The 14,747-nt window shown below is 46.8% G+C and overlaps 1 protein-coding gene across 1 annotated transcript; it reads right to left on the bottom strand.

Moving 5' to 3' along the window:
- Positions 1–665: 665 nt before the first annotated feature.
- On the bottom strand, positions 666–12,503 carry LOC311341891 (porphobilinogen deaminase-like). Its single transcript, XM_084466706.1, has 14 exons — positions 12,349–12,503; positions 10,241–10,294; positions 9,508–9,580; positions 9,351–9,400; positions 8,588–8,643; positions 8,333–8,410; positions 8,034–8,111; positions 6,735–6,810; positions 5,931–6,044; positions 5,560–5,598; positions 4,448–4,567; positions 3,788–3,841; positions 2,990–3,076; positions 666–2,163 (listed from the first exon to the last, which is right to left on the bottom strand). Exons 1-14 carry the CDS (start codon positions 12,361–12,363, stop codon positions 1,978–1,980), a joined length of 1,080 nt encoding a protein of 359 aa, XP_084322832.1. The 5' UTR covers positions 12,364–12,503; the 3' UTR covers positions 666–1,977.
- Between the last annotated feature and the right edge of the window lie 2,244 nt (positions 12,504–14,747).

The raw sequence follows: 14,747 nt of genomic DNA, 5'->3' as shown, positions 1-14,747 counted from the left end.
GTGTGTGTGTGTGCGTGCGTGCGTGCGTGCGTGCGTGCGTGCGTGTGGTTGGACTTTCTTTCAGTTGGAATCTGGAAATTGACGCTCTGTTATTCGTTGCCATGGCTACCGAACCCCATCAGCAATACAGCATCCGGTCACCAGAGGTCCTGCTTGAGTCATGAGTGGCTATTCAAAATACTACAGCCCTGTAAACATAGGCTTTGCTCATTTGTAGTAGTATAGTATATAGTAGGTTTATACATCTATATGTATATAGTATAAACGGTATTTAGTATTTTTTTAATGTACCATCAATTACCCATAACATATGTATGAAACATTTGCTATCTACTTCCTCTCTATAAAAAAAAAAGTGTTCGCTGATCGATTCCGTATCGAATGAATACTGAACTCTTTATATTCCAGTAATTTATCTAAATGTTTAATTATTCTTCATCATGTATCTAAATGTTTAATTATTATTCTTCATCATGTATCTAAATGTTTAATTATTATTCTTCATCATGTATCTAAATGTTTAATTATTCTTCATCATCATGTATCTAAATGTTTAATTATTCTTCTTTATCATGTATCTAAATGTTTAATTATTCTCCAGCCCACACTAACCAGCCTACACTAACCAGCCCACCACACCATCCAATCACAACACAAACCATGGATTCATTCAGTAGTTATTTATTGGACCATGTTTGACAGCAGTTCAGAAAAATAAGTGATTTGAAATTCATTAACTGGAATTATGGGATTCTAAATACATAAAGAAATGTATTAACCTACAAGTTCAAGAACAAATTTAAGGCATAACAGAAAACAGAAAAAGTAGCGCATGGTTCATGTTCAGAGCTTATTCTTATGAACAGTAAGGCATGATTAAAACCAAACAAACAGCAGGCACATCCATCTTCAGAGTACCTCATTCTACAGAGTACAACTGAACAAGTACCTACAGCTGTACACCGCATTTAGAGACTAAAAGGGACGATCCCATCACGACCTAGTCTCATTCCCTCCGTGAAAATAGAGCTCTTTGATGTATTAAAGTCATATATATATATATATATATATATATATATATATATATATATACATACACTAGGATGTGAAGGCCACTAGGATGTAAAGGCCACATTGATTATGCTGCAGTGATCTCTTGGTGAAAGATGATGTTACAATATGTACAGGATGCAAACAGATCATATAACTTAACTGAGTGGAGTCTACGTGGGCAAAGAAAGTATTAGAATAAAAACAGAAGGTCTAATCTGAGGTGGAGGTTGACTCCTCGTGCCTTCTTTAGAATGCACCGCCTCCACAGGTAGAGCCGTCCCAGTACACACACGTACACCTCAACCACCACCGACTGATGGGCATAGCTTAGCAGACGACGTGCAAGTTGAACTCCAATCACAAAAAACACACTCCCTCTTTGGCACGTTGAAAAATGTCTGATTCTCCCAGCAGAGCTTGGTCCCCGGGGCCCCCGTCTACAGGCCCGTCACTAACGCAACGAGCTGCACGTGTTATTATTACTACGACACCGCTGCTGTGGAAAAGGGCCGGGCTCGTTCAAGAGACTGGTTCTCTTACTTCTTCACGTAAAGAAAGGTAACGTCCACACTTATATATATATATATATGTCTGTACTTTGGCATGAAATTAAGTAGAATTCCTATTATTGATCTAAACTCTAGAGCGCTGGGCGTCGTGGGGGTCGGGGTGTCGGGGGGGGGCTGACGTCTGGCTTGGTCCTCCGTCTCCACCCCCCAGGGCTCTCTCCCTGAGATGTATAGTACATAGTACTACAACTATAGCCTCAAGTATATAGTTATAGTACTACTGGACGGCCACATCTGGCCTCTACATTTTACAAAGACCACGTCTAACTGGCCCTGAAGGCCCGGTGGGGGGGTGGGGGGGGGGGGGGGGGGGGGGGGAAGGAGCCGTTGGGCGCTGGAGGTCCGCGGCGGGGGTCTACCGGGCGTCGTTGAGCTGCCGGGCCACGGCCAGGATCTCCCGGGCCCCCCTGCTGATCAGCAGCTCGGCCAGCCCGCTGCCCAGCCGCTCGGCGCCGTCCTGGTCCGGGCCCCAGATCTTGGCCGCCGTGACGCCCACGCGCTGCACCTGCTCGTCCACCCGCTCCTCCGCCCGCGCCGCGCCCTGCGGAACGAGAACGAGAACGAGGTCCGTCTGGTCAGGTTCACACCGCAGCAGCCGTTTCTCAATACCAAGTACGCGGACTTGACTACGTACTCGCGGACTTGGAAGTACGTACTTGGCAAGTCCGGACTTTCAAGTACAGACTTCTGAGAACGCGAGTACGCACCTGCAATTGGAACAGCAGCGGACTCGATGATGCATTCTGGGATATTTAACGGTCCCAAGTCCACACGGGTCACCTCCGATGCATCCTCGGTAGAACGGCCTCATCGAGAACGCATCGAGAACACACACGGGTTTTACGACAGTACTCGTGTTCTCGCGTACTTGGAATTGGAACAGTGCTTGGGCCACCACTGATGACGTTTATCGAGAACGCAAGTACACGAGTACACACGAGAACGCGAATTGAGAAACAGCTAGTGTCTCTCCGGAGCTCTCTGCTGCCTCGTGTGGTCAGAGGAAGCACCAGGGGGGGCGGCCGTGGACGTCGCTTTGGACAACGGTACCGATGACTGGAATGATCTCATCTCGAACAAACAACTGTCTGTCTGAGGATCTAAACTACCCGATGTACTAACGTTATCCAGAGTCGTGTGATGAACGCTGTGACCTGATATTATTCTGCCGGTGTTTCTTATGGATTATATAGAAGCGTTCAAAAACACCGTCTGGTACGTTGGTGCCCTCATGTTGGCAGATCAAAGGTGTTGGGGGAAGTGGACCTCATGTGTGAAGGCTCGTAAAATACAAAGGACGGCTTCCATGGCTCCAGGGTACCAAGAGATGAGATGTAATGAGAGGAGGTAGAGGACGAGGTACTGACCGTGGTCACAGCAGAGAGGCCGGCCTGCATGGTCTCCTTCAGACTGTCTGAGCCGTCCAGGCTGTACACCGCCCCGGTCAGGTAGAGCTACACAACCAGAGACACACACTGGGTTAGGGTTAACCAGAGACACACTGGGTTAGGGTTAACCCTGACCAACCAGAGACACACTGGGTTAGGGTTAACCAGAGACACACTGGGTTAGGGTTAACCAGAGACACACTGGGTTAGGGTTAACCAGAGACACACTGGGTTAGGGTTAACCCTGACCAACCAGAGACACACTGGGTTAGGGTTAACCCTGACCAACCAGAGACACACACTGGGTTAGGGTTAACCACAGACACACTGGGTTAGGGTTAACCCTGACCAACCAGAGACACACTGGGTTAGGGTTAACCTTGAAAAGAGCTTCTTAAAGACACTTAGAACAATATAAAGATTTACACATTTTTCCACGCTTTTTTTTTTTTTTTCCAAGTTCCACGCTCTGCCTCTCTGTGTGGTAGAAGGCTCTGTGTGTGTGTGTGCGTGCGTGTGTCTGTGTGTGTGTGTGCGTGCGTCGGTGTCGGTGTGTGTGCGTCTGTGTGTGTGTGCGCGTCGGTGTGTGTGTGTGTGTGTGTGTGTGTGTGTGTGTGTGCGTCAGTGTGTGTGTGTGTGTGTGTGTGTGTGTGTGTGTGTGTGTGTGTGTGTGTGTGTGTGTGTGTGTGCGTCAGTGTGTGTGTGTGCGTGCGTGCGTGCGTGCGTGCGTGCGTGCGTGCGTGCGTGCGTGCGTGCGTGCGTGCGTGCGTGCGTTACCTGGGAGTCCTTCAGCTCAGAGTGCACGGCCACCGGGACGCTGCAGCCGCCCTCCTGGGGAGACAGACACACCTTCAACACGCTGAGCTGACTGGTGGAGCGGGGGGGACGGGAGGTCTGATCTACGGGCCTGCGCCTCGAGTGTGAGAGCGTGTGTGTGTGATAGTGACTGAGTGTGTGTGTGATAGTGACTGAGTGTGTGTGTGATAGTGGCTGAGTGTGTGTGATAGTGGCTGAGTGTGTGTGTGATAGTGACTGAGTGTGTGTGTGATAGTGGCTGAGTGTGTGTGATAGTGGCTGAGTGTGTGTGTGATAGTGACTGAGTGTGTGTGTGATAGTGGCTGAGTGTGTGTGTGATAGTGACTGAGTGTGTGTGTGATAGTGGCTGAGTGTGTGTGTGATAGTGGCTGAGTGTGTGTGTGATAGTGGCTGAGTGTGTGTGATAGTGTGAGTGTGTGTGTGTGTGATAGTGGCTGAGTGTGTGTGTGATAGTGACTGAGTGTGTGTGATAGTGTGAGTGTGTGTGTGTGTGTGATAGTGTGTGTGTGTGTGTGTGTGATAGTGTGAGTGTGTGTGATAGTGGCTGAGTGTGTGTGATGGTGTGTGTGTGTGTGTGTGTGATAGTGGCTGAGTGTGTGTGATGGTGTGTGTGTGTCTCACCAGCGTCCTGAGGAAGGCCCTCTCGGCGATGCAGCGCAGCACGGTGTCCGTGTGGTGGAGGACGGACACCATGTCCAGGATCTCCGTGTCCCTCGCCCGGACCTCCACAGCCAGGGCGCCCTGAGGACCAGAGGGCACAGCTACACACCGGGACCACACACACACACACACACACACACACCTGGTCTACACACACACAGCTACACACCGGGACTACACACACACACACCTGATCCACACACACACAGCTACACACCGGGACTACACACACACACACACACCTGATCCACACACACACAGCTACACACCTGGTCTACACACACACACACACACACACCTGATCCACACACACACACACACACACACAGAGCTACACACCTGGTCTACACACACACAACACCTGGTCTACACACACACAGAGCTACACACCTGGTCTACACACACACACACACACTGAGCTACACACCTGGTCTACACACACACACACACACTGAGCTACACACCTGGTCTACACACACACACACACACTGAGCTACACACCTGGTCTACACACACACACACACACTGAGCTACACACCTGGTCTACACACACACACACACACACTGAGCTACACACCTGGTCTACACACACACACACACACTGAGCTACACACCTGGTCTACACACACACACACACACACTGAGCTACACACCTGGTCTACACACACACACACACACTGAGCTACACACCTGGTCTACACACACACACACACACTGAGCTACACACCTGGTCTACACACACACACACCTGATCCACACACACACAGCTACACACCTGGTCTACACACACCTGGTCTACACACACACAGCTACACACCGGGTCTACACACACACACACACACACACCTGATCCACACACACCTGGTCTACACACACCTGGTCTACACACACACACCTGATCCACACACACACAGCTACACACCTGGTCTACACACACACACAGCTACACACACACCTGGTCTATACACACACACATACACTGAGCTACACACCTGGTCTATACACACACACACACACACACACTGAGCCACACACACACACACACACACACACACACACACACAGCTACACACCTGTCCTACAGCGTACATACAGTCCTCTGGTTCCAGGACCTACAGGAACAAACGAACGTCAGTGAAGTGAATCAAACAGAACCCATGGAACCAGCGACAGCACCGGTCATGGTACCAGCTGTAGGGAGCTGAGACAGAGTCTATGCATCACAAACGACGACGTGGAGTTCAGCTGTTTGTACACTTAACGCGTGTCCTCAAGGAAATTCAATATCAGTCAAAATGTATCTATTGTTCCAGAAATCAATGGACACGTCAATCAATCAATCGATCGATCGATCGATCGATTGATCGCGTAGGAGGTTCAGCATCCCTTTGTGTTCAGCGTTGCTACGGTAACGTGATCACGTGAACAGTGCCAGTACCAGTACCTGGCTGATGCGACTGTCCCAGCCCATCCTCTTCAGGCCGGCGGCGGCCAGGATGATGGCTGCGTAGTCCTCCTTGTCGTCCAGCTTCTTGAGCCGCGTGTTGAGGTTCCCTCGCTGGAGAGACGGACGCTGAGGAAAAAACTAACACCGCCAACACCGGGAGGAAGGCCTGGAGAACCACCACCACGACGTCCACGGGGACCGCCCGATTCTGATGCCTCGCTTCCCATCTTATATATATATATATATACTTTTTTTTTTTAAATAAAGTTTTTATTGATTATCACACACTCTCAGAGTGTCTCGTCTTGTCCTGATGTTTTGTGTTGAGGACCACAATGAAAATAAGTCCTGGACTTTATTGTGTTTTTATCCTCGATTGTATTTGATGTCTTTTCATTTGTGTAAGGCATTTGTTTTGATCTAATTTAATAAATCAAATCAAAATCAAATTGTTTAATAAAAAAAAAAGAAAAAAAGAAAAACTGCTGTACTGAAAAACATACCGAACTGTGACTTAAAAACCGAGGTATGTACCGAAGCGTGACTTTAGTGTATCGTTACACCCCTATTAAAGTACCAGGTTTAAAACAAAACTAAACTTATTTTCCCCATCTGAGCAGCACCATCTTATCGTAATACATGCACATCAGAATACATGCAACGCATGTTTTGGTTTTTATCTCGTCCCTGCAAGTTCAGGGACAAAATAACAAATAACAAGGAGCCGATGGCCTCATGGGAGTGTACACGTCCCTGTGTGGAACAGTGCATGAGCTCAGGACCTGGAGCCAGAGAGGATACGATGTCTTTGAAGTTCAGGTGAGGGAACCTCTTCTTCAGCTGAGCGGCGCGCCGGAGAGAACTGGTCCCGATGACGCTGAGGAAACAAACCGGGGTGTGAACGTCTCCTACCTCCTACCCATCTCACTGGTGAGAGAGCAGAGGCTAGGGCCGCTCGATTATGGAAAAAAAATCATAATCACGATTATTTTGGTCAATATTGAAATCTCGATTATTCTAACGATTATTTTTGAGTTTGAAAACATGACGCATTTATTCATAATTTCTCTCTAAAAAAAAAACACTTTGTAAATGAGAACTTTGAAATTTCCCCTTAAAAATATACACAAAATGGTCAAATAGAAAATAAAGTAGTAGTAGTATATATATATATATATTTTAACTCGATTATATAAGTTTGGTGATCCTTTCACTCTGAAATCGAAATCGCGATCAAAATTCGATTAATGGCCCAGCCCTAGGCCGACGCCCCTGACCCAAAGGGACGTTCACAACGTCACAACCCAGAGAGCAGCAGAGGGGCTCAGCAGGCCTCCTGCTCACAGCTGCCCGCAGGTAGACTGCTGACGCCTTTCGGCATACGTTCACCGTCCATACACACACCGTCTCCACTCCACGTGTTGTCCTGGCTCGGCGCCGCTGAGAACGCGTCTCCGTCGGGCAGGGCTGCCCTCTAGAAGACGTGTCTTTAACCGACGAGGCGCTGCTCATGAGTCGACGACACACTCATTGACCCGTCGTAAAAATGTGATCGATTCGTTTTAAGAGACTAATCTAATTATACTTTTGGTTTGTATCAGACACACAGAAAACTCACAATCTCATCTTCAGAGATGAATTCAGTTTGTCCTTTTTTCAATGAGCCGATATGTTTTTCCAAGCACAAATTGTCAGACTAAAATCACTTTGGTGCACTTCTGTCTAAACCTTCCTGAACCCGGTTCAATTAGGGGGCGTGTGAAGTGTAAGACACCGGCCGAGAATAAAGAAGTGCAGCCACATTCTGTTTGTCTGGCCGTGCTCCTCAGACACAACAACGCTCAGTTATTGTGGATTTCTTCCTACAGTTGGAGAGACAACTTCCGGCTCCAAACAGCCACCAGGGCTGCCCCCCCCCAGCCCGCCTAGGGGTCTGGCCCTGCCGCCGCCCCCCCACCGTGGAGATGCTCCATCTCTGGCGGGACTTGACACAACACACCGTCCTCTTTTAACTCGTACTGGAAAATGCAAATCTACACGCCGTGGTTGGACTGGGCACGGCAGAAAGTGCCACCAGAAAAGGGAGGCCGTGAGGCTGACCTGTTTTTGGGCAGCGTGTCGAGGGTCTGGCCAGCCTTCTGGGGGTGGAGGACCACCGCGTCGTAGGGGCTCTCTCGTCTGAGGAATGAGACGATAAAACGGTCAACAATCAAACCAGAGCTGCCAGGAAATACGGCAATAAGTGAAACTAGAAATCACTTTGGATTGTAACCATCTCAGTTCTATGGAACAACACACAGACACCTCTTTAATTGTTGAAAAAATCCTTCCTTTTCTTGTATTATAGACACTTGTTATTTGTACCTGTATCCTGTGGTGTGTGTGTGGGACAGACTTACTTGAGGATAGCCCCGATGGTGAAGCCTGGCGGCAGAGTGGTGGGGAGGTCCTTCAGCGAGTGGACGACCAGGTCCACTCTGTGGGGGCAGAGCAGGGGAGACTCAGCACACTGGCTCATAACGGACACCTTCTCTGGGTCCTTTGATCGAGCAGGCTACTGCATTACAATGTTCTGGGGAACATCAAAGCTTTGCCCTCTAAACCTCAAATACGCACGGACACACACACACGCACACGCACACACACACACTTACTCATTCTTCTCCAAGGCAGTCTCCAACTCTTTGGTGAACAAACTCTTCTCCCCGATCTTAAAGAAGAAGAAATGGGCATTTAGAATCATGTAAAGCAGGCCTATTCAACTAGCGGCCCGCGGGCCGAATACGGCCCTTCTTGTTTTTTTTCTGGCCCGCAAGAGGTTGCCTGCATTCATTTTATTTATCATATTACAGTGTAATATGATAATAATAAAACACATGCATTAAATCTGTCATACACATGCCTATAAGGCTCTGTCTGCACCTGGCTGAGTCAAGCTCACGTTGCACTTTATGCTGGCGGGGCCACGGAGAAACTCACTTCAGCTAGGGCTAACAACACGCTTCAAGATGTCTCTCTCCATGGCAAAAAAAATAAGTATGATTGATTGTGGAAATCGCCAATTCAAAAGCAAATGGACCAACCAAATATTTATTAACAAAAATTGTTATAATGATACGATTAAAAGTGAAGAAGAACGGAATGCGTCCGCCAAGTTTATTCCGTGTAGTAGTATTATATCTATTACGTTAACACTACTTTAAGTAAGGTTTATTTGTAGCGATTCATTGACATCGTGGTTTTCCTTTTTGGCCCACTTGTTAAGGAGGTTGAATAGCCCTGGTGTAAAGCATGGCAAACACTCACATTGCCTCTGTTGTCATTATTATAGACGCACATCACATGTGTATCTTTGCTGAAATAGCCGCCCTTTATCAGTTACACATCGACATATTATGACGTCGGCAGCGTGCTCACCTTAGATAGAGCGGTGTCAAGGATTTTGTCTCCCGTCGTTGTCATGCCAACTGAAAGAACAGGGAAGCACGTTTAGTATCCTTGAACGGGACCCGAGTGGCGCAACGCGGCGACAGCTGGTTAGACAAGGAAGTGGGCAAACAGAAATGAGCCTTACTTATTTCTAAGGTCACGTCGGGATACAGCTCTTTCAACTTTGCCGCAATGCTGTCTGTCTGGATACGGGCCAGCTGGTGAGACAGAATACAACCGTGAACTGTGTTATTAAAAAATATGAACTTCTAGACACCACACCGTCAGTGCAAAGCAGTAGACATTAGGATTAATCAAATTCAAACCGACTTCGCGATGTAATAGACAACAACAATTCAATAGTTAAATAAAGATGTTATAATATAAATTCATGCATAAATTAATCTCAACGCATAGGCCTGGCCTTGCTTCCAATGTTGTGTTGGTCATACTAAAGAATGATTTACATTGCCTGTCTAGTGAATAATACAGAACATAAGGAAATAAAAATAAAAATCGCATTCTGAATCACAATATTGGTCGAAATAATCACAATTAGATTATTTCCCCAAATCGTTCAGCCCTAATGACATACAACCACCAGGGCAGTCAGTTAGACGGTGGTTATCTGGGAAGGTCGTCGTTAACGTAGCCGGGCTATCTCTGTGCTATGGTGGGGCCTGCCGGCTGCATCTCCAGCGATAGACGACCACCGCAGACAAACGTCACTTCAACGGACAGATTGGATCAAAGAACGGAGCGACCCTTCAACCATCAGAGACCCAACAGGGTCTGACTGACATAGAGGGAACTTAACAGTGAATTCATTCAAAGTTAAAGAAGTGGGAGACGAAGACATTAACATTCATGTACTGTACCTGGCTTTTGCGGGTTCCAATCCGAATGACTCGGCTGACTTTACCGCTGGCATCCTGCAGGGAAAAGCGATCAAATCAGTCAGTCATTCAGAACTTTCTTTTCATCATTCAGCACGAAATCTCTCACTGGTTCCGGTCTTGTTACTACAGAGAGCAACCAAACCATCATTTATTCTCAAACCTCTAGTCTCTCATCCCCCCTCGTTTGAAAGACGAAGTAACTAGCTCCCCTCACCCTGACGGTCTTGTACGGTCCTGGGTCCATAGCGGGTCTTTATGAGGGCCGGTCTGTGAGCGCTGGCTGCACTGTGTCTACGCTGAGGGACGGCTAGCTACACACTGCACAGCGCTGAGCTCTATACAGCACACACAGACCGTTAAACGGTAGTCACCTCCAGCACCTCCTCTTCAACTTATCTCTGGTGTCCACAGATAAGTGTGTGGATTAGTAAAGTCGGTTGGAAAAAGGCAGGGAGTGGTCGCTAGGGCGGTTGGTGGGGCCTGCGAGGTGTGGTGTCTCTATCTGCTGCTCATCGCCCGCTCGTCCTCCTTTAATAATAATAATTAATAATTCATTGAATTTATATAGCGCTTTTCTAGACACTCAAGACACCCAAAGCGCTTTTACAGTGAAGGGGGGGACCTCACTAACCACCACCGATGTGTAGCACCCACTTGGGTGATGCACGGCAGCCAATCAGCGGCAGAACGCTCACCACACACCAGCTTGAGGTGGAGAGAGAGGGAATTAATGAATGAGCCAATTATATACAGGGGGATGATTAGGGGGCCAGATTGAATGAGCCTGGTTGGGCAGTTTTTACTTTGGTAAAAGAAGCTTTATTGAACGTATTGAGTCCAACAACACAGGGAGAAATGCAGATAACCATTATTCAAAGACTCACACGTTGGTGAGGATTAAGGTATTAATTGATAGACTCATAGGTAGTGTGGTTGTACTAAAGTGAACTTTTTTTTTATCATAATACTCTTTAACTTAGTGAATATTTTAACTAAATTAGTTGAAGGTAAATATTGCCCAAAACAAGCTATCCTGGATTTAGTGCAAAACCTATCTGCACCCAACCCCAACCCCTGGTATATGGTCAGGTATCACAACTATGTGTCCTTGACAGCATCATTTGAATTGATCAACTACAACCGACTGTTCCTGAAGCAGTCTTTGAGGTTTAAAAGGTATTTTAATAAAAAAGAATGACATAATCCATCATCGCTGAACTCTCTCATGAGCGTTACTGAGCTCTTCTTTAACTCAACGGACGGTAAAGTAACGTTATATTCTATCAAAGAAAAGCTGGTCTTCAGAGACCATTAGAGAGAATATGAAGGGAGTGTTAAAGAAAAGCTGGTCTTCAGAGACCTTTAGAGAGAATATGAAGGGAGTGTTAAAGTAAAGCTGGTCTTCAGAGACCTTTAGAGAGAACATGAAGGGAGTGTTAAAGTAAAGCTGGTCTTCAGAGACCTTCAGAGAGAATATGAAGGGAGTGTTAAAGTGAAGCTGGTCTTCAGAGACCATTAGAGAGAATATGAAGGGAGTGTTAAAGTAAAGCTGGTCTTCAGAGACCTTCAGAGAGAACATGAAGGGAGTAACTTTAGATACTATTAAAGAAATGTAGGTTCCGTTTGTATACAATATTGGATGTTAAAAACATTAACGTTCAATGGTTGAAGTGTCCACAGATGTCTCTATGTCGTCTACAGAAAGGTGTATTTATTGCCTAGTCATTGTTTATTTCATTCTGCACATTTAAAACGTTCTAGATTCAGATTCAGATTCAGACAACTTTATTTATCCCCAAGGGGCAATTCGGTTTAGCAGACTCAGTTTCATTAAAAGACAAATAAAAGAAAGAGAAGGTAGAAGATACACAGTGGTACTTCTGTCAAGACACGGGAGAGGAGGACGCCCCCTCTGTAAGTCCCATTAGCCAACGGCAGAGCAGTACGCAGAGACGGACAGGGCGAACAGCCAATCACGGCCCTGCACCCACCCACCCACACACGCCGAAGGAGCGTGAGCGGAATGCGGTGGTGGTGGCTGCATGGCAGAGACCCGCCGGGTCTCGCCTCCGGTAACGGCCTCCTACCTCTGGAGCCGACATCTCGTCCTGGTCCCCGGCTGAGTGGAGCTCCACCGACCGCTCCAACCGCTCCTCTTCGAACACAGAGCCCGTTAAAACCACTCCGCTAGTGGTTCCGTAAAGGTCCCGACGTCCGCACCGCACACTCTGCCATTGACTGAAGGTTGACCCCTGACGTCATCAGCCGGCTCGGCGTCACTTCCGTTTCCGCAGTAAAGACGTGATGAAGAATAATGGAACATTTAGATACATGATGAAGAATAATTAAACATTTAGATACATGATGATGAAGAATAATTAAACATTTAGATACATGATGAAGAATAATTAAACATTTAGATACATGATGAAGAATAATTAAACATTTAGATACATGATGAAGAATAATTAAACATTTAGATACATGATGAAGAATAATTAAACATACATACAGGATAAAGAATAATGGAACATTTAGATACATGATGATGAAAGTGTGGGCTGGTTAGTGTGGGCTGTCCCTGACTGTGGGCTGGTTAGTGTGGGTTGGTTAGTGTGGGCTGGTCAGTGTGGGTTGGTTAGTGTGGGCTGGTCAGTGTGGGCTGGTTAGTGTGGGTTGGTTAGTGTGGGCTGGTCAGTGTGGGTTGGTTAGTGTGTGCTGGTTAGTGTGTGCTGGTTAGTGTGGGCTGGTCAGTGTGGGTTGGTTAGTGTGTGCTGGTTAGTGTGTGCTGGTTAGTGTGTGCTGGTCAGTGTGGGCTGTCCCTGACTGTGGGCTGGTTAGTGTGTGCTGGTTAGTGTGGGTTGGTTAGTGTGTGCTGGTCAGTGTGGGTTGGTTAGTGTGTGCTGGTCAGTGTGGGTTGGTTAGTGTGTGCTGGTCAGTGTGGGCTGTCCCTGACAGTGTGGGTTGGTTAGTGTGGGTTGGTTAGTGTGGGCTGGTCAGTGTGGGTTGGTTAGTGTGGGCTGGTTAGTGTGGGTTGGTTAGTGTGGGTTGGTTAGTGTGGGTTGGTTAGTGTGTGCTGGTCAGTGTGTGCTGGTCAGTGTGGGTTGGTTAGTGTGGGTTGGTTAGTGTGTGCTGGTCAGTGTGGGTTGGTTAGTGTGTGCTGGTCAGTGTGGGTTGGTTAGTGTGTGCTGGTCAGTGTGGGCTGGTTAGTGTGGGTTGGTTAGTGTGTGCTGGTTAGTGTGGGTTGGTTAGTGTGTGCTGGTCAGTGTGGGCTGTCCCTGACTGTGTGCTGGTTAGTGTGGGTTGGTTAGTGTGGGTTGGTTAGTGTGTGCTGGTCAGTGTGTGTCCCTGACTGTGTGCTGGTGGAGCCAGAGGCAGCGGCTGCAGCTCATCCTAGGGTGTAGATGTTTAAATCAGAAAGATAAGATCAAATGCATTGTTCGGTAGGGTGTGGAGGTTTAAATCCATAAAGCCTCACCCTTGGTTGGCGAAATGTGTCGGGTGCGTTGAGATATGAAACGGCACATAACCCCACAGCTGGTTTCAACATTTCATTTTCATTTGACATAATTCAGCAGTATTTGTATCAAATAAAACCACTCACTTTAGTTCTTTCTTTCTGCATTTGTGTTTATTGCTTTGCATTGTAATTATGCATTTATTTTATTGTCCATTGAAAATTCTATACAATTTGGCTGTCTCATTAATCAAATTTCAATTCATGCTAACCACCATATGAAAATATAGGTTACAGTTCTGTAAATAACGTACATAACATATAGGATCTGTGGCTACAATTCACACAAAAAGTCTCCCGGACAGTCTTACACATAAACAGCTCTGCCCCTTCATATATTATAAATCAGTATGTGCTTCATTAAAAATAAGCTCATTATATAAATTAACCACTGTACACACTCTGAGATAGGCCTACATTGTGACAATAAATACACCACAGAACACGGTAACTGGAGCATGGCTTCTTCCTGGACCCTTTGTTCAGATATAAATAACCTTGACACTTGACCTGTGCGTCCAATGCTCGTCACGTCGAGGGCCACGTGGGACCCACTTCCACACACACACACAAACATGCACGCACACACTTTTTGCATCCGTGTCAGTAAAGCGTTAGTGACAACCACATTGTTCAATACAATGTATATTTCTCTATTTTTGTTCTGTGTTCTTCATAGACTTTAATCCGCGACCCAAACCAAAAGGTGCGTCTCTCTTGAGTCTTCATACGACGCACATTGAGCCAAGCGCCCGTCACTCACAGTACAACACGTTGTTTATACGTTGATGAAGGTGATCAAGTTAGTTTGAGGTGTTGATGGGAGATTTACGGTTAACCATCACTTATTTTACAATGTATCCCATATTGAATGATATAGTTTGCATCTTATCATACTTTACTATCGGCCAGACAGTGTATTAGAAGACGTTCATTTTTATGTTATTTTTTGTTAAGAAGAGGCACTCA

This window comes from Micromesistius poutassou (genome assembly GCF_964030765.1).
Source record: "Micromesistius poutassou genome assembly, chromosome: 4".
Lineage (NCBI taxonomy): Eukaryota > Metazoa > Chordata > Actinopteri > Gadiformes > Gadidae > Micromesistius > Micromesistius poutassou.
This window is presented reverse-complemented; position numbering and strand designations above follow the sequence as displayed.

Coding starts and splice junctions, on each gene's coding strand:
- LOC311341891 (XM_084466706.1), bottom strand. Junction 8,112..8,332: donor ACCATCGGGGCTATCCTCAA/GTAAGTCTGTCC, acceptor CTCATTCCTCAG/ACGAGAGAGCCCCTACGACG. Junction 5,599..5,930: donor GGGACAGTCGCATCAGCCAG/GTACTGGTACTG, acceptor TTGTTCCTGTAG/GTCCTGGAACCAGAGGACTG.